Source organism: Musca vetustissima, unplaced genomic scaffold (genome assembly GCF_032173495.1).
Source record: "Musca vetustissima isolate MV318-11 ecotype Yass unplaced genomic scaffold, APGP_CSIRO_Mvet_v1 utg10841, whole genome shotgun sequence".
NCBI classification, from domain to species: domain Eukaryota; kingdom Metazoa; phylum Arthropoda; class Insecta; order Diptera; family Muscidae; genus Musca; species Musca vetustissima.
In genome coordinates, this window is record NW_026883530.1 from 24,413 (window position 1) to 48,260 (window position 23,848).

Below are 23,848 nucleotides of genomic sequence, written 5' to 3' on the forward strand. Positions count from 1 at the left end.
CATTCTTTCAGGTACCTACCCAACAAAATGGTAAAAAAGTTGAGTGAAAATTAAATTTATAATATCATGCGAACGGATTACCCGATTAGAACCAAGCTCTGCGCTCCGAATATGAGATCGTATATGAGACGTATCGGTCCACACTTAGAAACTCACACAAAATGGGTCAAAATGTTGAAAATATTTAAATCTCATATCAAACGAAGGAAGTATCGGATTCCACATTCTTGGATGGTGAAAGACATTTGAGGATAAAATGTTCAATATTAGGTCATTTCACGGCATATACCCCCTATATAAGTTTCGTCTCATTTTCAGCATTATTTAACCTTTTCGGGCTCGTGTACATGGAAAAGACCTCATACAAATTTCTTGGTAATGGTTCATTTTTTAGAAACCCTCGCATAAGTGTATCTCTCCATAGAAGGATTTAGCCGAATTATCCCTCAGAAGCGGCTGTAATTTGTATTCCGTTTTCTTGGAGATTAAATCAATTTTTTGCATAAATTTGTTGATATGGTTCACATGTTGGACCACCATAGATAAAGCACCCACACTATTTTGCGCGGAATGAAGTTCCTAGCTCAGTTTACCCACCTGAGTACCTGTAATTCGCAGAGCATAAGAATCTACTAAAGGACATAGTCGCCACAGAAAAGTGACAGTTGATATTGTCGAAAGATCTATACCCTCCTCTGCCTATGGTTTGTGGAGGTCTTCGGAATAATACACAGGTTTTGTTATTCGCTTATATAATGTTTTTATCAAAAAGGATTCGGATATAATGTTGATTAAATTGGCTATTCAAAACGCTTCAAACTACATTCACTACCTCCCCCACAATTACGGGGGAGGTACCAGATAGAGAAAACCGACGGGTCCCATCTTCGGACTCGAACTAGACATGGCAAAGATAATATCTTGTACAGAATTTGCTTCGCATGGTATTATAAAATTTATTTTCAGCACAATTTCGACCATTTTGTGGACGAGGTTCCAGAAAGAGTGGGCCTATATTCCCCCTCTTGGAAGAAATATTATGATCTACAAAGGCTGGATGAAATCGGTTACTCCCTTCGAGAGTTATCCTACGCACCAGCCAGCCACACACATATGAACGAACCGACATTTATAAAATCGTCTCAAAATTGTCTGAAACTAAAGTTGTTATAATTACAGAATGCCCAAAAGTCATAGTTAAATAATAATACTTAGATATTTTTTAATAAACTTTTTTATTTTTTAACTAAACAAAACAACAACTACATCTTAGGCTTCAGGGGCAACGGGCAAATGAGCACCTTGGGGTTGGAAACCGTTTTCATCAGCAACATAGGTGACGGTGTAGGTTTGGCCATCATCAGCAACGAAGGAGTAGGAACCACGGACAACAATAGCTTCATCTTCAGCACCAACGTTCTTCAATTGACCTTCAGCTTCAGTCTTGCTGCCATCGCTGGTTTCGGAACTATTGGAAGGAAGAAGAATATTGAAATAAATATTTGCAAATAGTTTTTTTGGTTAATTTAGTTTTCACTACTTACACATATTTGAAAGATTCAGGACCAACGTCAGATTCGCTTCTGACAATTTCAACATCAGCGGGGGCGGCCAAAGCCAAGGCGAAGAGAGCAGCGAAGACAATGATGAATTTCATTTTGATTGTGTTTTTAGCGTGGCTTACTACAAGAGTTGCTAACGTTTGAGTGATACCAATCGGAGAATTGTCTCCGCAATTTATACAAAATTTTAGAATCATAAAATTATTTGCATATTTATGTTAATTTTTTTTTTGTTTTTTTGAATGCGTGAATACAAAAAAAAAAAAAATAAACAAAATAGTTTCGAATTATTTATTACGTAATTTAGTGCAAATTTGTTTAATATAATTTGAATATTCATATAAGAATTCATATGGAAAACAGAAGAAAAGCAAATGGGAAAGAAACAAATTAATATTAATAGAAATATTTAAATAAGAACCATCAGATAAATAATAAAATCGAAAAAATAGTAACATTAAAAAAGTCAAACCTGAGATCGAAATTAAAACGTGGTCGCTTGGAAAGAAGGCATATTCTTTGTCAATAAATAACAACAACACCAATGAACAATAGCAACTATTGTCTATAAATTCGCCATATATGTTTTAACAATATGATAAAAATAATATAAGTTTAGTATAGTTTGTAAGCAATTAAATAATTAAAATTTTCAGCAATTCTAGGGGAACCCCCTAGAAATTACTTTTGGAAATATATTGGGCATCCAGTTTGTCATTAGCATATATGTTAGAATCCATACAAATAACATTAAACCGAGAAAGAGAAAAAAGATAACAAATATTTTTAAAAAAATACATGCTGGAATTGAAAAAAAAATCTATTTAAAAATTCACGCTAGAAGATCGACCATAAAAAATATTTTCATAAAAATAAAAAAAATATATAATGAGTTAAAACCTTTTAGAGGATCCGGGATTTTTAACAAATATTTTTAAACAATTTGCACTTTAAAATCGATTTTAAAAAAAATCCGAGCTTATGCTCGACAACAAATATTTTAAAGCATGTTAAGTTTGGCCAGACCGAACTTTTTATATCCTTAATCATGAGATAGTCATTCAATATACCTAAAATAGATCGAGGCATTTATAAAAGGGACGCCATGGAAAATTTCTGCAAGGAAAAAAGGAAAGCACACTTCTGGAAATCAGTTTGGAAAACCTTGAAAATGATGAAAGTGATGCGTGACTAGAGCTTACCCTAAAAAAATAGACCAATATTAATAATTTTTGGTAGGAAAATTTGGTACCCAATGAGAACACAAAATAACAAATTCGAACCGTACCTCGTTATATAGGGGCTACGCCGAAACTTGATTATTTTTTGTTAGGGCAATTTTCCACCCTATTAGAATCCAAAATTACACCCTATTTGTTGTAATTTTAGGATGTACCTTAATATGATAAGAAACAGAAGGAGTTGACCAATGACCCGCATCTTGGAAATTGATCTAGACTTGCTAAAGATAATATGTGGTACAAAGTTTGGTTCAAATCGGTCATTCAATTCGCTTCAAATTAAATTTTTAAAATACTGACCATTTGTGGGGGAGGTAGCAGAAAGAGTGGACGAATGGATCCCATCTTCGTACTTAATTTAGACTTGGTACAGATATTATCTTTTCCAAGTCTAAATGAAGATAATATGTTGTGTAAAATTTGATTCAAAAAAAGATAGTCAGTGCGCCAGATCGTATAAACTTAATTTTTAGCACAATGTTGACCGATATTCACCATCTTGGAACATAAACTAAATTTGGAGGAAATATTACGATGCACAAAGTTTGGATGACATAGGTGATGACTCCCTTCGAGAGTTATCGGGCACACCAGCCAGATAGACGGACGGACATATGTAAATCAACTCCAAATTGTCTAAAACGGATTTGGTCCAAAGAAACATGGGATATAAAACCAATATTTCGATGAAGCGCATTGTTTGGGTAGCAAAGTGTATAGACCCTAATTTGCCACAAGAGTGGGGGTCCAATATTGACATTTTATGTGAATAAGATATTCACCAACCAAAAAGAGATTGGAAGTCCTTGAATATATAATTTTTATATGGGATAGTCCTTGAATTTTATATACATTGGTACCGAAATAAATAAAACGAATGACATCAGTTTTGAAATTCGGAGAAGGATAGTGATGGCCAACGGATACTACTATGGTCTGAGCAAATAACTCAAAAGCAAGGCCTCTCCCCCCAGACCAAACTCACATTCTACAAGACGCTGATACTACCCGTGCTGTTATATGGATCTGAAGCATGGATTGTTTGGGAGAAAATTTCTCCGAAAAATCTATGGGCCGATCTGCGTTGACGGTGAATATCGCCGTCGAATGAACCCTGTGTTGTACCAGCGATTCTCGGACATCGAGATTGTTAGACGTATTGAGTTGCAGCGACTACGTTGGCTAGGTCATGTTGTGAGAATGGATGAAGATGCCCCAGCCCAGAAGGCATATAAAAGCGAACCAGCTGATGGTGCACGCAGAAGGGGAAGGACACGAATACGATGGAAAGATCAAGTCGAAGATAACATTGCCGAAAATGGTCTATCCAATTGGAAAAACTGCGCAAAAGGGCGACGCGCCTGGAAATCTTTTCTAAGCTCGTAAGTAAGTAAGTCCTTGAATAATATATGTGAAAATAATAAGACGCTTGCATAGCGGTCGTTTCTATAAAACCCCATTTTAAAGGTCCTCAGTTTAGAAAACTTTTTGAAACGTATTATCTCTAAAGAAATCCTTTTGAAAAGTCCTCAGGTTATATAAGACCAGAGAAAGGACTTATTTCTATAGAAGATCTTTCCATAAAGGAAAGACCTCTTTGGGGAAGACTTATGAAAAAAGATTTTGTCCATAGATGACACATATAGGCATTATAGGCAGACAATAGACTTTTTTATAGAAGAGGACCCGATAATGAGTCTTCACCTTTCAAAAATATTATGTCTATAATATTTATATACATAATAGGTGAACCGGCAAAGCTCCTGCTGGCTTTCAAAAGGCCTTCTACAGACAGCATATATTCAATCTATGAAAGCCTTTTTCTCATTGATGTTCATGAATTGCATCAAATCTATAGTTTGTTGGTGAGAGAGTTAACGGAATGGCAAACCGTCACCACTCTCGCCCACAAACTGAGAATTGCACAATGTAATTTTGGCCATACAGGTAAATACCTTTCAGCAGATATTTAGCCTATTGTAGCAACTTTCTTTAACAAACAGATACTATCGGAATATTATAACAATAAAACGCCAAATGTTTTGTAATTAAACAAAAAAAATATTGTTTTTTTTCTATTTCATTTTGGTTTTTCTTTTTTCAATATCTTTTGACTTATTCTACTAAGTTCAAATAACAACTTCGATACATACACTCAGCTACCACTGACAAATATTGCCAGCAATAGAGAGGCCATTTATAACATTTTACAAAAATAAAGGATTTAAGGAGTTGGATGAGGAGGGGTATGGTAAGGGATTGGGTGGGGAACAGGGTGTATAAGGGTATTAGTCTTTAGGATGAAAAAACTTAAGCTTCAGGGGCAACGGGCAAATGGGCACCTTGGGGTTGGAAACCATTTTCATCAGCAACATAGGTGACGGTGTAAGTTTGACCATCATCACCAACGAAGGAGTAGGAACCACGGACAGCAATGGCTTCTTGTTCGGTACCGATGTAGTTCAATTGACCTTCAGCTTCAGTCTTGCTGCCATCACTGGTTTCGGAACTATTGAAAGGAAGACAAGTATTGAAATAAATATTTGCAAATAGATTTTTCAATTTGCTTGTCACTACTTACACATATTTGAAAGATTCAGGACCAACTTCAGATTCGCTTCTGACAATTTCAACATCGGCGGGAGCGGCCAAAGCCAAGGCGAAGAGGGCGGCGAAAACAATGATGAATTTCATGTTGATTTGATTTTTGTTTCTAGTTGGTTCTATGTCGACCTGCTAAAGTTGAATGATGCTGAACTCTGATCTTTAGTTATAATTTATACTTATTTTTGGGGGTTTTAATCAAAATTTGAAATTTGCATAATTCTATATTGTTTTTATTTCTTTTGCTAAATTTGAACTTGAATTTTAATGCTTTAAAAATCATCAATGTTGGTGGTGATTTTATGTAAAGAATTCACAAAACAGAAACAACACAAACACACACATACGATTAAAATTATCAATTCGATACTAAACACTTTGATAACACCAATAACGCTGACAACAATTCGCAGCAAGCTATTGTGAATAAATCTATGGCAAAAACCAGAATTCCATCCATTCGATGGCCTTATGAAGTTGCGTGCCAAAAAAACGATAACCCAGAAGAAGAAAACGATATTAAAAGTCCAAAATGTCCAAAACCACTTTTTGTATAATATGGCCTAATACGGATGTTTCAATGCAAAAATCACCAAGATATTTTAGTTTGCTTAAGGTGAGAACACGAAAGGCCGTTTTTTTATTGACGACCCTTTCAAAGGGTTATTAGACTAGAGAATATTCTTTAAAAGAAGAATAAATTTAAAACATCATTTTGTCTATTGAAGTGTTTTGGAAAAATTCCTTTCCTCTATTGAAGATTTCTTCAGTCTTAGTTTTTAGATAGATGACATTTCAAACGGCCTTATATAGTTCAGTTCTAAAAAGAAGGCCATGGAGCCATTTTTCTGAAAAGGGACTTCGTCTAGGGTCTTCTATAGGAAGGAATATTTTAGTGGACAGAAAACCCTTTCAAATCGTCTCTGAACACCTTCCAAGGGATCTTCTATAAGTTGAAGTTTTTTCAGAATGTCCTGAACAAAAAGAAGACATTTTAAGGGATCTTCTATAAGGCGCACCGTGGTACAGGGTATTATGTATTTGTGCATATGTTTGTAACAGGCAAAAGGAAACGAGATAGACCTATGGCTCCTTTTGAGAATATGCATAGAATCACTTTCTGAGTCGATTTATGCATGTCCGTCCGTCCGTCTGTCTGTCCATGTTAAATTGTACAGGTCGCATTTATGATCCTAATTGGATGAAATTTGGTATAGATCACTTATTCGGTCCAAGGACGAACCCTATTGAAATTGGGAAAAATCGGTTCAGATCTATATATATATAGCTCCCATATATAATTTCGTCCGATTTTTAGAAAATGGTACACCAAAGAGTCAAATTTAGGCCGATAGGGACGAAATTTTGCACAACGAACTAAAATTTGTATAGCCTTAAGTGTGCATAGTTTCATTGAAATCGGTTAAGATTTAGATATAGCTCCCATATATATTTTCGTCCGATTTTTAGAAAATAGTGCACCAAATTGTCAAATTCAGGTCGAATGACAGGAAATCTTGCACAACGTACTGAAGTTACGGTAATTTAACGTGTGCCAAGTTTCATTGAAATCGGTTCAGATTTAGATATAGCTCCCATATATATTTTCGTCCGATTTTTAGCAAATAGTACACCAAATTGTCGAGTTTAGGACGAATGACACGAAATGTTGCACAACGAACTGAAATTTGGATAGCCTAAGGTGTGTCAAGTCTCATTGAAATCGGTTCAGATTTAGATATAGCTCCCATATATATTTTCGTCCGATTTTTAGCTAATATGCACCAAATTGTCAAATTTAGGCCGAATGACACGAACTTTTTCACAATGTACTGAAGTTAGGACAATTTAACGTGTGTCAAGTTTTATTGAAATCGGTTCAGATTTAGATATAGTTCCCATATATATTTTCATCCGATTTTTAGAAAATGGTGCACCAATGTGTCAAATTTTGTCCAATTGGCACAAATTTTTTCACAACATACCGAAGTTAGGATAGCCTAACGTGTGCCAAGTTTTATTGAAATCGGTTCAAAGTTTGATACAGCTTCTATGTGTAAGATATCGAAATGGGTCTACAGTAACGCCTGATAAGTAAGTTTCGATGAAATTGGTTGAGATTTAAATATAGCTCCCAATATATTTTTGTCCGATTTTACGTGAGTCGTGCACCAAACTCTTCATGATTTTTTCGATTGACACAAAATTTTACACTACGTTCTTAAGATAATATAGCCTAATATGAGTTAAGATTCGTAGAAATTGGTTCAGAGGCAAATATTATTCCTATATATATTTTCGCTACATATATTTTCGACTGACTTCATGTTAATTGTCCTCCAAATAATGAATGAAGTGTCCACCTGAGTCTCTGTGTTGTAGCATAATGGATAGTTTGATTCAAATCAATTTATGTTGTCCCTTTCGCACTGATACAGAATATATACGCTATATAGGGTCGGAAATGATTATTTCGATGAGTTATAAACGGAAACACAAACTTCATATAGCCTCCAAATATAGTGGAGGGTATAAAAAGGAACAAATGTACCCGGTTATTGATCGCAGTAAACCTACGATCGATAACGTCGGTTCACATGTAATCACATTTAATTTAGTCCAATTTCATGTACTACTTTCCTTACTGGTTTTAAGAATATTTTTAGCCAGTAGACGTAAGACCTTCAATAAACAACAAATATTTTATGACAGTGCTCTATTACTGCTATTGTAAATGTGGTACATCGACCTCATTTTCGGTACTTTGGAGTATTTTTCCATCCGGCTGTAATTAGGTATTCCTGTTGCTTGGAGGTTTTGAAACATCGTTGCAGAAATTTGTTGAAATATGTTCATGTTTTCTCTTAGCGTCCATACCAGGACCAGCATAAACTCCTGACTATTAAAAGGCTTCAGAACAAAAATAACTTTCTAGCATAGAAATTAAAACTCAACAACATCTGAAGCCACTCCACATGTTGTAGATTATAAAATATTCGGTTAGGTTGAACTTCATTATGTTTTTAATGCCCTTGAATCCAATATGTCATTATAAATAAAAATAATAATGTTGTTTTATGATTCTTTTCTATTTCATTTTTTTATTTTGTCACTTAGTCTATTTTTTTTCGTTTTGTCAAATAACAACATTGATACTGCTTCTCAATAATTATAGAACAAATATTGTCCATAGAGAACAGAGAGCAATTTTTATAACAGAGAATATTTGGATTTGGAGGGATACGGAAATAGGTGAATTTGGTATTAGGATGGGGACGGGATGGGATATTTTGGGATAATAATAACAATTCGTTATTTACAACTTAGGCAACGGGCAAATGGGCACCTTGGGGTTGGAAACCATTTTCATCGGCAACATATTCGACGGTGTAGGTTTGACCATCATCAGCAACAAAGGAGTAGGAGCCACGGACAGCAATAGCTTCTTGTTCGGTACCGATGTTCTTCAATTGACCTTGAGCTTCAGTTTTGCTGCCATCGCTGGTTTCGGAACTATTGGAAGGAAGGGAAAATCGTTGTAAATATTTGGAAAGAGATTTTTCGACTTGCTTTTCACTACTTACACATATTGGAAAGATTCAGGACCAACTTCAGATTCGCTTCTGACAATTTCAACATCAGCGGGAGCGGCCAAAGCCAAGGCGAAGAGAGCAGCGAAGACAATGATGAATTTCATTTTGATAGTGTTTTTGGTTTTTACGTGGCTTACTACAAGAGTTGCTACAGTTGAATGATGTCGAACTCTGATCTTTAGTTACAATTTATACTCTTCTTCCGAAATTTTGTACAAAATATTTTGCATATTTCTTTCATGTTGATGGTTTTGATCTTGAAACTGTTAATGGTGAATATTCAAAGAATTCACAAAAGAAACCAAAAAGCAAAGGAAAATAAAACAAATTATGCTACAACATATGTACAAATCAAGTTATCTGAACATAGCCATAAGCAAGAAGAATATGGTGGAGAGAAGATGGGTGTAAAAGAAAATGTTAAAACAAAAAGAATATTATGGCAAGAGCCACTAAATGGTAACTTATCGCACGAATAATTTATATGGACACATCCGAAGATTTGATACCTTACTGTGTCCACGGTTGTTGCTTCTTGAAAATATATTTTTTAAAATCCACGCCTGTGTAGCTTTTTGAAAAAAACTATTCTTTAAAAGTTCGTGAAAAAATCCCCGCCTGTTTGGCTTCGTGAAAAAATCTTTAAAAATCCGCGCCTTTTTGGCCTGTTAAAAAAAATCTTTAAAAAAAACTTCTAGAAAAAAATATTCTTTGACAATTCATGGCTCTATGGTTTTTATACCCTACACATGTTGTCAGGGTATTATAGCTTTGTGAAGCCCCAAGAGTTTGCAACGCCGCGAAATATTGGTCCTAGACCCACATTTAAGTATACCGATCGTCATATCTCGATTAACTTTGTCGATCTCGACATGTGTGTCCGTCCGTCCGTCTGTACATTATAATTTGTAAACAAGATACAGGCCACAGTTATGGACCAATCTTCACGAAAATTTGCAAGCAGGATGGGTTCGGCCCAATGAAGGCCCCTATTGTTTTTGGTAAACATCGGTTAATATTTAAGGGATGAAATGGACCAAATACTTATTGTTTGTCGGTTTTTCTGGTCGCTTCAGAGGCCGCAATTATAACCCAAACATCTCGACTTTTTACATGGAGAAGGGGATTGGACCAAAGAATAAGCATGCCTGATTTGATAAAGATCGGTCATTATTTAGCGGGTCAAATGGACCCTGAATTTTGTGTGAAAAATGACAAAATTTGCATTGTATATATTTACACCTGAAGGACAGGAGCCGAGATGTTTATAATATATCCAAGAGGAGTGGGTGACCTTTAAATTGATACCAATTATATTGTCGTACGTACTCGGATGTGGGAATTACACGTAAATATTTACAGGTGCTTACTTATTTAGATTTTTTTTAATAAACCATTATCATACTTGAGGGCGGAGATATACCGCTGATCGCTTCGAAATGTTCCATGAGGTCCCAGTTATGGTCAAGGACAACGCCTATAATTTTCGGTGATGATCAGATTATAATTTTGGGATGAAGTGGACCGAAAACTTAATTTGTTTTGTGTTTTCTAGTCGAATATAAGACGGACATCACAACACAATGCACCTTAAAGGGAATCTGGACATATAATTAGAAAGGATATGCGGAATATTTGTAATATTCGGAAAATGTAAGGAAGATGTGATGTTGATCTCTAATCGGGCAAGTCGGGGCAAATATCACGAAATATTGCCCAGGCTCGGAATAGGCATCCAGTTAGAGTTCCGTGGTAGTTGTGTGGGGTATCGTATGGTCGGCCTCGTCCGACTGTACTGCTCCGCTTACTGTTTTAAAAATATATTTTTTAAAAATCCGCACCTGCTTGGCTTCTTGAAAAAATATTATTTGAAAATCCATTCCTCTTAGGCTTTTTAAAAAAATATTCTTTAAAAATCCACGCCTGTTTAGCTTCATGAATAAAATATTCTTTTAAAATCTACGCATTTTTGGCTTCTTAAAAAACATACTCTGTAAATATCCAGGCCTGTTTGTCTTCTTGAAAAAAAAATATTCTTTAAAAATCCACATCTGTTTGGATTCTTGAAAAAAATTCTTTGATAATCCAACCTGTTTAGCTTCTCAAAAAAACATTCTTTAAAAATCTACGCCTGTTAAGCTTCTTAAAAAAATATTCAAAAACTTATTGGTTTCTTGAAAAAAAAAATATTATTTAAAAATCCACTCCTGTTTGGCTCCTTGAAAATAAAAAATATTTTTTAAAAATTCACGCTTGTTATTTTCGAAAACCACAAACAACATAGCAAACCTAAAATAAGCAACTTTCAACATAGCAACACATATATCATTCAAATAAATATATATATAAAAGCACCCAAACATGTTCACCCATATGGTCGGTTCGTACAACATTAATATCAGCTCACGCGACTTTAACAATTGGCAACAACTTTTTGTTTTGTTTTTGGTTGTGGCAACTAAAGGTCATGTTTCCCACATCCAAAAAAAGAAAGAAGAAGAAACATAAAACAACAACAAACAACTGAGGAACAACAAATAATAATGAACTACCAATTAGGGCATCTTAAATTGATCTGGCTAAGTGAACCACAAAAAAAGTGATCTTCTTAAGACTACTTTGGATAATAGTTGTCATCTAAAAACCGTCGTCCAAAAAATCCATTATCAAATTCAAAAAAGTAAAAAAGCGTTTAAGAAACAACAACTACAACCAATGGAGATCGTTTTGGGAGTCATCAGCATCATCATTCGATCGTTTATTTTTTGTTTTGTTTTTTTGTGAGATACTCATAAATTAATAAGAGCATGTGGTTGTTCGGACATTAGGACAGGTCAGACAACTTCCACAGTCCCCACGTCTCCTCACCATTGTGGTTAGTGATAATATGAAAATTAATAATCGAAATAATTTCTTGTTTTGTTCTTTTTGGAAAACAAAACACGAAACACAAAAAAATTCTATTCTATGTTTTTCCGTAATCTGCTTCTCAGGAATAAATTAAGCAAATTTTCAAAAAAAAAAAACCGGTACTACTACCAGTCAAAACATGGTAGCACGTTTAACGTAGTTTATGTCACCGCCAGCAGCGTGACCTTCAATTTCTTTCGTTAGTTTTTAGTATTTTGTATTCTGTTCTTTTTTTATTTTTGGGTACAAATTTCTTGTTGTTGTTTATAACTTGTTTTCTTTGATATATTTAAGGATCAACACAAACACATAGAAGGCTTGGATTTTTAAAAGAATATTTTTACAAGGCCCATAGAAGGCGTGCATCTTTAAGGGGACCCCCCCCCATTCTCGGTGTCAAAAATTTTTTTGATTTAATTCGAATCTACTCTAATTCTAGAATGTTCCTACAAAATTTCAAGTAAAAATCTCAAGAACTCTTAAAGATATAGCCGATTTATTGTGTCAGCATCAAGTGACGGCTAAAGGGCTTCTCAAATTTTAAACGCGTTTTTCTCAAAACGAATGGCGGGCACGATAACTCAAAAACTAGTAATCCAATCGGTTTCAAATTTTGACACGTTTCTCTGGGAGTGTGTAGCTCTCGTATGAACTAGGATAAAGCCAATCGGTGAAGATCTTCCTTATTTTTAACTTAGTTTGTGGTAAAAAATAGGCGATTTTCCATAAAAAAATTTTCAAAGTTCCGCCATTTTGTTAATTGTTGTGCGAAGTCAATAATCCTAGTTCATACGAGAGCCAGACATGTCCTCTTTCTAACACAGTTGGAATTTTCGGATTCCGATGTTCCAGTGAGGAGTTATCATGCCCGCCATCGAAAATAAGGACTTTTCGTTGAACCCAAAAAACAACAACAAAACAACAACAAAAAATTTTGGTAAATTATTTTTCTTCCTTTTTAAATCTTCAAACAAGCATTGGTATTCATTTACCAGCCCATTTAAAATCTTAAAAATAAAAAATCGAGAATGGGGGTGGGGGGGGGTTTTAAGAGAATATTTTTACAAGGCCTATAGGCTTACTTATAGCGTGGATCTTTGAAAAGAATATTTTTCATGGCCTATAAAAGGTCTGGATTTTTTTAAAAATACTTTTTCAAGGCCTACATACGGCGTGGATTTTTTATAGAATATTTTTTCAAGGCCTACATAAAGCGCGGATTTGTTAGGAATATTTTTTTCAAGACCTATATAAGGCTTTAATTTTTTTAAGAATATTTTTTCAAGGCCTACATACGGCGTGCATTTTTTAAGAATATTTTTTCTAGGCCTACATACGGCGTGGATTTGTTTAGAAATATTTTTTTCAAAGACCTATGTAAGGCGTGAATTTGTATACCCTTCACCACACTGTGGCCATATGTTTGTCCGTCCGTCCGTCTGTTGGTGTTAAATGATTAAAAAAGTACAGGTCGCATTTATAATCCGATTTGGATGAAATTTGGTACAGCTCATTTGTTTGGCCCAAGGACGAACCCTATTGAAATTGGGGAAAATCGGTTCAGATTTAGATATAGCTCCCATATATATTTTCTTCCGATTTAAGGGAACCCCCCATTCTCGATTTTTTTATTTTTAAGATATTAAATGGGCTGGTAAATGAATACCAATGCTTGTTAAGGTTTGTAACTTGGCACATATATATTTGAAGATTTAAAAAGGAAGAAAAATAATTTACCAAAATTTTTTGTTGTTGTTTTTTGGGTTCAAAGAAAAGTCCTTATTTTCGATGGCGGGCATGATAACTCCTCACTGGAACATCGGAATCCGAAAATTCCAACTGTGTTAGAAAGAGGACATGTCTGGCTCTCGTATGAACTAGGATTATTGACTTCGCACAACAATTAACAAAATGGCGGAACTTTGAAAATTTTTTTTATGGAAAATCGCCTATTTTTTACCACAAACTAAGTTAAAAAATAAGGAAGATCTTCACCGATTGGCTTTATCCTAGTTCATACGAGAGCTACACACTCCCAGAGAAACTTGTCAAAATTTGAAACCGATTGGATTACTAGTTTTTGAGTTATCGTGCCCGCCATTCGTTTTGAGAAAAACGCGTTTAAAGTTTGAGAAGCCCTTTAGCCGTCACTTGATGCTGACACAATAAATCGGCTATATCTTAATGTAATTTATGTAATTGGTGCACCAAATGATGTGTGCAAAGTTTCGTGAAAATCGGTTCAGATTTAGATATAGCTCCCATATATATTTTTGTCCGATTTTATGTAAATGGTGCACCAATGTCCCTATATATCATTCGATTTCCACGAAATGTGGCATAGCGTACTGAATTGAGTCCAGAATGATGTTTCGTGAAAATCGGTTCAGATTTAGATATAGCTCTCATATGTATTTTCGTCTGATTTTATGTAAATGGTGCACCAAAGACCCTATATATCTTTCGATTTACACGAGATTTGGCATAGCGTACTGAATTGAGTCTAGAATGATGTGTGCAAAGTTTCCTGAAAATCAGTTTAGATTTAGATATAGCTCCCATATATATTTTCGTCCGATTTTATGTAACTGGTGCACCAAAGTCCCTATGTATCATTTGATTTGCACGAATAGCGTACTGAATGGAGGCTAGAATAATGTGTGCAAAGTTTCGTGAAAATCGGTTCAGATTTAGATATAGCTCCCATATATATTTTCGTCCGATTTTATGTAAATGGTGCACCGAAGTCCATATATATCTTTCGATTTGCACGAAATTTGGCATAGCGCAGAATGATGTGCGATAAGCTTCGTGAAAATCGTTCCAGATTTATATATATATATATATATATATATATCTCATATATATTTCGTCGGTTCAATGAAATGAAATTTAGCATAGGTTCCAGAAAGGCATAATGATCACACAATCAAGTTCATTTAATTTCATGCCAATGTTTTTTGGAAAGGCGGAGTCTGTTAGGAGACATATGTAGAATATACCCAAAGTGGTGAAGTGTATTATATAGTCGGCCCAGTCCAACTTTACTACTTTTTATTACTGATTTTAAGAATATTTTTGCAATGCCTATATAAGGCTTGCATTTTTTTTAAAGAATATTTTTTCAAGGCCTATATAAGGCGTGGATTTTTTAAAGATAAACATATTCAAGGCCTATATAAGGCTTGAATTTTTTTAAATTATATTTTTTTTCAAGGCCTATATATGGCGTGGATTTTTTATAGAAAACAATTTTCAAGACCTATATAAGGCGTGGATTTTTTAAAGAGAACAACTTTCAAGACCTATATAAGGCGTGGATTTTTTTAAAGAGAACAACTTTCAAGGCCTATATATGGCGTGGATTTTTTATAGAAAACAATTTTCAAGACCTATATAAGGCGTGGATTTTTTAAAGAAAACAATTTTCAAGACCTATATAAGGCGCGGATTTTTTAAAGAAAACAATTTTCAAGACCTATATAAGGCGGGGATTTTTTAAAGAAAACAATTTTCAAGACCTATATAAGGCGCGGATTTTTTAAAGAAAACAACTTTCAAGACCTATATAAGTCGCGGATTTTTTAAAGAAAACAATTTTCAAGATCTATATAAGGCGCGGATTTTTTAAAGAAAACAATTTTCAAGACCTATATAAGGCGGGGATTTTTTAAAGAAAACAATTTTCAAGACCTATATAAGGCGTGGATTTTTTAAAGAAAAACGTTTCAAGGTCTATATAAGAGAGAGATATCCACTGCAAATGTAAGTTCAGTGGCAGTTATAAGGGGCCATTCCCGTTCTATTCCACTTCTCCGCTCACTGGTTTTAAAATATTCATGCGGCTCGTAGATATTTTAAGTTATTTTTTAAATCGTGTTTTTTTTTGGAACAGTCGCATTTTTAAGAATATTCTTAACGCGAAGTCCCTATTATTTTTTTTTTTATTTTGTACTGAGATTTTACGTCATCTAATATCAGTTTCACATACTAATAAAAATTCTTCGGATTGATTTAATTTGCCGTTTTATGTATTTATTACTTAAAATGTGTATTAAAATTCCACTTCTTTTAATTATTTCAAAAAATTCTTCAGCCATTTTGCAAAAATTACGACGCAGACTTTCAGCCACACAACACCAGACCATTTACCTTAACAACAATTAAAGAAATTTCTGATTTCATTTGCAAATTAAATTGTATCAGATTTTGTCACAGCCGGCAGATGGATCGTCATGCATGTATCACGTGATTGGTTTAATGCCATTTCAAAAAAAGTCATGAATATTAAAAAAACTAAAAGATATATATAAATAAATTATATAATACTACGACAATATGATGCCAAAAAATATTCTTGGAAGCCTTAATCAATAAATAATGAAGACGACCAATCTACAAAGCATGTTTAAACAAGTTTTAATGGATGCTGTGATGTTGCTTTCCATTGTTCGTCTCTGGGCAAAACTAATGTCTGGACTTGTTTTGCGTCGTTGAAGATCATCAAGTATGAGTTCACAGTTTGAACAGACTGGCTGGTTAAGCGAGCTGGCTGTTCGGCTATTAACTTGGCGATCGTAATCTAGTTAATAAATTTGGGTGTAAGTTACTTCGTTGAGACATAGCTATAATGTAATCTTCGCCTTAGAATCATAATAAAATTCTATTGAAGTCGACGAAACCTAACAATAAAAAGTTCTTTGATCCCCGTGTTTATTCCAAAAATGGAAAGCATTTTTAAATTTCGCATAGTTTTGCACATTTTACATAAAAATGTTAATTTTATTGTGTGGTTCATAAAATTAAAATAACTCCACACACACACATGTTTAGCCATTAAATGACATTGACCCTCTAAAGTAAAAAAAAATATGAATTATATATTTATATGTTTAAATTTGTGGGGGGAATTACATTTAAAAATAGAAGAAAATAATATAAAGACAGAATGATTTTTTTTATATTTTTGCATCCATAATATGTTAGAAGTTTCCCAAAAACCCCCGCTTGGGATAAAATATTCTTTAGAAATTTACGCTTATTAAGGTACGTTAAATACCACGGTACTTCAAAATAAATTTATTTAAAAATCCTCGCCTATTAAGTTACTTATAAATCCACGGCACTTCAAAAAGTTATTATTAAAAATCGACGTTCGTTTTGATCCAAAACAAACTATAAATACCCCATGTTCGGTTCCTATTCGGGTCTTTGAAAAATGTTCTTTAAAAATCCTATTCCATTGGACTCCTTGATAAAAAATGTTTTTTTTTTAACCACACCTATTTAAGTTCTATTCAGGTCTATTTGGCACCTTCAAAATGCATTCTTAAACCAGTAAGGAAAGTAGTAAAGTCGGACGGGGCCGACTATATGATACCCTTAAACACTGTGGGTATATTCAACAGATGAATCCTAACCTAAAGATATATAGGGACTTTGGTACACCATTTACATTAAATCGGACGAAAATATTATGCGAGATATATCTAATTCTGAACCGATTTTCAGGAAACTTAACAGACATCATTCTAGACCTATTTCATTACGCTGTGCCAAATTTCGTGCAAATCGGAAGATATATAGGGACTTTGGTACACCATTTACCTTAAATCGGACGAAAATATATATGAGAGCTATATCTAAATCAATACCGATTTTCAGGATACTTTGCACACATCATTCTAGACCTATTTCATTACGCTGTGCCAAATTTCGTGCAAATCAAAAGATATATAGGGACTTTGGTACACCATTTACATAAAATCGGACGAAAATATATATGGAAGCTATATCTAAATCTGGACCGATTTTCAGGAAACTTAACACACACCATTCTAGACCTAATTCATTACGCTGTGCAAAATTTCTTGCAAATCGAAAGATATATAGGGACTTTGGTACACCATTTACCTCAAATCGGACGATAATATATATATGAGAGCTATATCTATATCAAGACCGATTTTCAGGAAACTTTGCACACATCATTCTATACCTAATTTAGTACGATGTACCAAATTTCGTGCAAATCAAAAGATATATATGGACTTTGGTACACCATTTAAATTAAATCGGACGAAAATATTTATGGGAGCTATATCTAAATCTGGCCCCATTTTCACGAAACTTTGCACACATCATTCTAGACCTATTTTAGTACGATGTACCAAATTTCGTGCAAATCAAAAGATATATAGGGACTTTGGTACACCATTTACATTAAATCGGACGAAAATATATATGGGGGCTATATCTAAATCTGGACCGATTTTCCCCAATTTCAGTAGGGTTCGTCCTTGGGCCAAAAAGTGACCTGTGCCAAATTTCATCCAATTCGGATTATTAATGCGACCTGTATTTTGTTTACAATTTAACATGGACAGACAGACGGACGGGCGGAGGGACGGACATGCATAAATCGACTTAAAAAGTGATTCTGTGCATTTTCTAAAAAGGAACCATGTGTCTATCTCGTTTCTTTTTGCCTGTTACAAACATATGCACAAAGACATAATATCCTGTACCAAAGTGTGGTGAAGGTTATAAAAACCAAGCCTATTCGGGTTCTTCTTTTTACAAAATCCACGACTTAAGAAATGGACCCTTCTTGGGTCTATTGGTTTTTGCTTTAAAAAAATCTATAAAAAACTTTGTTTGACTTGGTCTTTACGTAAATCCATAAAAAAATCCACACTTTTGGCTCTTCAATATATATTCTTTCAGATCTCGCAGATCGCCTTATTTCTTTAATTCCGCTTTTGTTGTTTTTATTAACACTTAAGTGTCCAAATTCTAAGTGTATACTGGTAGCAATTATTCCATACAATTAGCAATTACCACTAAATGGATCCATCAAAAGCAATTCCATTGTATTTTTAGACAATAATCCCCAAAGAATTATAATGCATTATTAATAATAATAACGACAACAACAATATACTTGAGTTTGGATGACTTATGGATTGAGTATTGGTTGTTGTTGTTGCCGCTGCCGTTTAACTTGTATTGACCATTTAAGGTTATCAACACTTTAACATCAAAAACTGTGCTTGGATACTTACCAGACTTGCTGCTAAAGAAGCTCTGAAGTGCTTTTTGAAGTACCGATTTTTAAATAGCCAAATCAATTGAAAAAAAATATTAGATATGTTGAAAATTGTAATTTAGAAGCTTTGTGTCACATCGGCTGTGGCCGCCATAATAGACAATACTATATATTTTATATTCAAATAGGTTGCATAAATATTTCCCACAATAATTCAAATATTTCTGAAGAACTTTAGTTGGCGAGAAAAAAACAAATTCTGGAAATTTTCTATTCCGATGTTTTTTTAGATAGGTATGAGACTTCTGCATATAATAACGCAGTATAGATCAAAAATTGTATAACAAACCCACAAATGATATTTAATAATAAAAAATTACTTGTTGTCGGTCATTGAAATAAACAAAATTGTATCGTTGTCCCAACAAGAAACGGGCGTGACTGTCTGCGCGCACCACAAATATGTCTTTAATCAATGTTGTGTCAACGGTAATTTGGGAGAGTATGGCACAACAACAAAAGATGTTATAAAAAATTACATGCCATCACTAACGAGATGAACCATAATTCATCAGGGTTTTATAGAGAAATTTATTGCTTTACTGTATGGTCGAAGTGACATAAACCCTACATCCTAAACTTACTTGAAAATACGATTTTTAAATTCACAACTTAACGGTCCGTCAAAAAGTATTCTGTAAAAATTCACGCCTTATTGGTGCCTTAAAAATATTCATTTAATAAATTATTGCCTTAATGATCCCCCAAAAAATTCAGTAAAAAATCTATGGTCCTTCGAAAAATATTCTGTGAAAAATCGATGCCTGAATGGCCCTCCGACAAACATTCTGTAAAAAATCGATGCCTTAATGGCCGTCCGACAAACATTCTGTAAAAATCCATGCTTATTGATAGGCATGAAACATAATGTTTGAAAAACCCACGAGAATTTATAGACAAGAGCAATGACAGTTTAAAAATCCAAGCTTATTTATAAGCAATCAAAATAAGTTTTAAAAGCATGAAAAATAAATTTTAAAAATCCACGCTTATAGATAGGCACGAAAAACAAATTAAAACCAGTAAGGAATGTTCAAAAGTCGGACGGGACCGAATATATGATACCCTTCACCACTTTATATACATACAAGAGATGCTAATATAGAGATATTTGAACCAATTAAAAAATCGGACGAAACTATATATGGGAGCTATATCTAAATCTCAACCGATTTCAATAAAACTTGGCACACATCTGTCTAGACCTAATTCAGTACTCTGTGCACATTTTTTCTCAATCGGACAAATATTGGGAGTTTGGTGCATCTGTGCAAATTTTTTCTCAATCGGATATATATTGGGATTTCGGTACACCATTCACATAAAATCGGACAAAAAATCAGTCTAGACATAATTCAATACTCTGTGCAACACATGTTGTGCCAATCGGCCTACATTTGACTTTTTGGTGCTCCATTTACATAAAATCGGACGAAACTAAAATAGGAGCTATATCTAAATCTGAACCGATTTCAATAAAACTTTGCACACATCTGTCCAGACCTAATTCAGTACTTTGTGCAAAATTTTTTCTCAATCGGACAAATATTGGGAGTTCGGTACATCATTTGCATAAAATCGGACGAAACTATATATGGGAGCTATATCTAAATCAGAACCGATTCCAACAAAATTTCGCATACATTAGTATGGGCCTGATTTAGTGCGCTGTACAAAATTTTGTCCCAATCGGACAAATATTGGGAGTTTGGTGCATCATTCACATACAATCGGACGAAACTATATATGGGAGCTATATGTAAATCTGAACCGATTTCAATAAAACTTGGCACACATCTGCCTATACCTAATTCAGTACTCTGTGCATTTTTTTCTCAATCGGACAAATAATGGGAGTTTGGTGCATCTTTCGCATAAAATCGGACGAAACTGAGACCGATTTCAACAAAATATCGTATGCATTAGTCCAGACCTAATTCAGTTTACTGTGCAAAATTTTGTCTCAATCGGATAAATATTGGGATTTTGGTGCACCATTCACATAAAATCGGACGAAACTATATATGTGAACCTATTTAAATAAAACTTGGCATACATCAGCCTGGACATAATTCAGTACTCTGTGTAAAATGTTGTGCCAATCAGACAAATTTTGGGAGTTTGGTGCACCATTTACATAACATCGGACGAAAGTATATATGGGAGCTATATCTAAATCTGAACCGATTTTCCCCAATTTCAATAGGGCTCGTCGCCAAATAAGTAACCTGTGCCAAATTTCATCCAAATCGGATAATAAATGCGACCTGTACTTTGCACACAAAATATATGGACGGACAGACGGACATGCATAAATCAACTCAGAAAGTGACTCTATGCATTTTCTCAAAAGGTACAATGGGTCTATTTCGATTCCTTTTGCCTGTTACAAACATATGCACAAAGACAATACCCTGTACCACAGTGTGGTGAAGGGTATAAAAAGTCCACATTAAAAACCAGTGAGCGGAGCAGTATATTCCGACGGGGCCGACCATATTATACCCTACACAAGTTCCACAAATATTTAACTTTGTGTGGTTCTATATTCTGAGCGATATTTGCACCCTCATGACCGACTAGATGTTAGCAAATAATACCAATATTTAGTACAGCCCTTCTAATTACTTGTCCAGATTCCCTTCACCGTGGGTTGTGTTGTGATGCCCGATTTTCAATTGTGAAAAAACACAAAAAATTAACTTTTCGGTCTACTTCATTCCAATATTATTATCTGATCATCTCCGAAAATTATAGGCGTTGTCTTTGACCATACATGGATCGTTATGGATAATTTCAAAGCGATCAGCGCTCTAGTGTGGTAATGCGTTACTAAATAACATATGAATACGTAAGAACCTGCAAAAATATTTAGGTGTTACTCTCACATCCGAGTACATACGACAATATAACTGGTGTCAATTTAAAGGTCAACCACTCCTCTTGGATATACTACCAACTTCTCGGGTCTATGTCCTTTAGGGGTAAATATATACGATATAAAATACAAATTTTGTCATTTTTCACACAAATGTCAGGGTCCATTTGACCCGCCAAATATTGACCGGTCTTTATCAAAACAGGCACGCTTATTCTTTGGCCCGATCCCCTTCTCCATGCAAAAATTCGCGATGTTTGGCCATAATTGCGGCCTCTTGAGCGACCAGAAAATCGGACAAGAATAAAGTTTTGGGTCCATTTCATCCACTAAATATTAATCGATCTTTCCAAAAAACAATAGGGGTCTTCATTGGACAGAACCCATCCTAAATGCAAATTTTCGTGAAGATTGGTCCATAACTGCGGCCTGTATCGTATTTACAAATTATAATGGACAGACGGACGGACACATATGTATAGATCGACTCAGCTAGTCGAGATATGACGATCAGTATACTTAAAGCTGGGTCTAGGGCCAATATTTCGCTGCGTTACAAACTCTTGGGGCTGCACAAAGCTTTAATACCCTGACAACATAGTTGCGTAGGGTATAAAAAGTTCACACTTATACGCATTAAAAACATTTTTTCATAATCTTTTTTATTGAATTTAAAAATCCACGCCTTAAGGATCCCATAAAACAATATGAATTTAAAAATCCACGCCTTAAGGATCCCATAAAACAATATGAATTTAAAAATCCACGCCTTAAGGGTCCCTTAGAAAATATGAATTTAAAAATTCACGCCTTCAAAAAATATATTTCTTCAAAATCCACGCTTTCAAGGTCCCTTAAAGTATATATTTCTTAAAAATGCACGCCTATATGGTCCCTCCAAATTGTAATAATTTAAAAATTCACGACTTAATGGTCCGTCCAAAAAATAAAAAAAAATTAATATCCACACGTATTGATAGGCATGAAAATAATTTTGGAAAAATCACGCTTCAAAATCCACGCTTATTGGTAGGCATTATAATAGTTTTGAAAAAAATAAATAATCTTTAGAAAACGTATTTAAAAAATCCACTCTTATTGATAGTCCTTAGAAAACATATCTAAAAAATCCGCCCTTATTGATAGTCCTTAGTCTATTGATAGTCCTTATCAAATTATTTAAAAAAATCATGTTTATTGATAGCCTTCAAAACACAATTTTTCAAAAAAATCTATGACTATTGTTAGTCATTAGACAAATTTTGAAAGTCCATAGACAAATATTTTATACAAAACCATTCGTGTTAATAGTCCTTAAAGAAATATTTAAAAAATTTCAAGTTCGCGCTTTGCCTTTACTATGTAGGGTACACGTAAATACATGTGTATAAAACATATTCTAATAAAAAATTAGCTAATTGCAAAATAAAATTAACATATATTTTTAAAATGTATTAAAAACACAAACACGTACCCAAGTACAGTTTTGCAATTCGATTATTATTCAATGTTAGGTTGAATGGATTACGCAGGAGTCATTGGCCGTTTATGTCAACTAAAGGTGATTGCGTGAATCTTTCATTGATGGTACCGAGTTTGGTAATAAATTCGTTGTTGATGTTGTTGTTGTTGGTGGCTAAAGATGTACACGAGTACTTCGTTGTTGTTTATTTATTTTTTTACAAAAATAATAAAATAAAAAATGATATTAATTTTTTTGCTGTTAAAGGTAAAAGATTATAATGATACGAGGACATATTTAATATTACCTGCTAAAAAAAGTAAAAAAATACGTATTTTTTAGATTTAATTCATTTTTGGTATAAATTGAGAGGGTGTCGTGGTATTTGGTATCAGTCAAGTGTTATCGGCTTGTAATAGCAACAACATCTCTTCGAAAAATATTTATCTTTTAAAGTTTCAAATCCTTCTTTTTAAATAAAGAAAAGAAA

At 34.0% G+C, this 23,848-nt stretch overlaps 3 protein-coding genes across 3 annotated transcripts; all 3 read right to left on the reverse strand.

The window, feature by feature from the left end:
• Positions 1-1,233: 1,233 nt before the first annotated feature.
• On the reverse strand, positions 1,234-1,663 carry LOC133330440 (larval cuticle protein 65Ag1-like). Its single transcript, XM_061538875.1, has 2 exons — positions 1,545-1,663; positions 1,234-1,468 (listed from the first exon to the last, which is right to left on the reverse strand). Exons 1-2 carry the CDS (start codon positions 1,655-1,657, stop codon positions 1,270-1,272), a joined length of 312 nt encoding a protein of 103 aa, XP_061394859.1. The 5' UTR covers positions 1,658-1,663; the 3' UTR covers positions 1,234-1,269.
• Positions 1,664-5,113: 3,450 nt separating this feature from the next.
• On the reverse strand, positions 5,114-5,518 carry LOC133330439 (larval cuticle protein 65Ag1-like). Its single transcript, XM_061538874.1, has 2 exons — positions 5,385-5,518; positions 5,114-5,312 (listed from the first exon to the last, which is right to left on the reverse strand). The coding sequence occupies exons 1-2, from the start codon at positions 5,495-5,497 to the stop codon at positions 5,114-5,116; spliced, it is 312 nt and encodes a 103-aa protein (XP_061394858.1). The 5' UTR covers positions 5,498-5,518.
• A 3,206-nt stretch (positions 5,519-8,724) lies between these two features.
• Positions 8,725-9,119, reverse strand: LOC133330457 (larval cuticle protein 65Ag1-like). Its single transcript, XM_061538892.1, has 2 exons — positions 8,992-9,119; positions 8,725-8,920 (listed from the first exon to the last, which is right to left on the reverse strand). Exons 1-2 carry the CDS (start codon positions 9,102-9,104, stop codon positions 8,731-8,733), a joined length of 303 nt encoding a protein of 100 aa, XP_061394876.1. The 5' UTR covers positions 9,105-9,119; the 3' UTR covers positions 8,725-8,730.
• Positions 9,120-23,848: the final 14,729 nt, after the last annotated feature.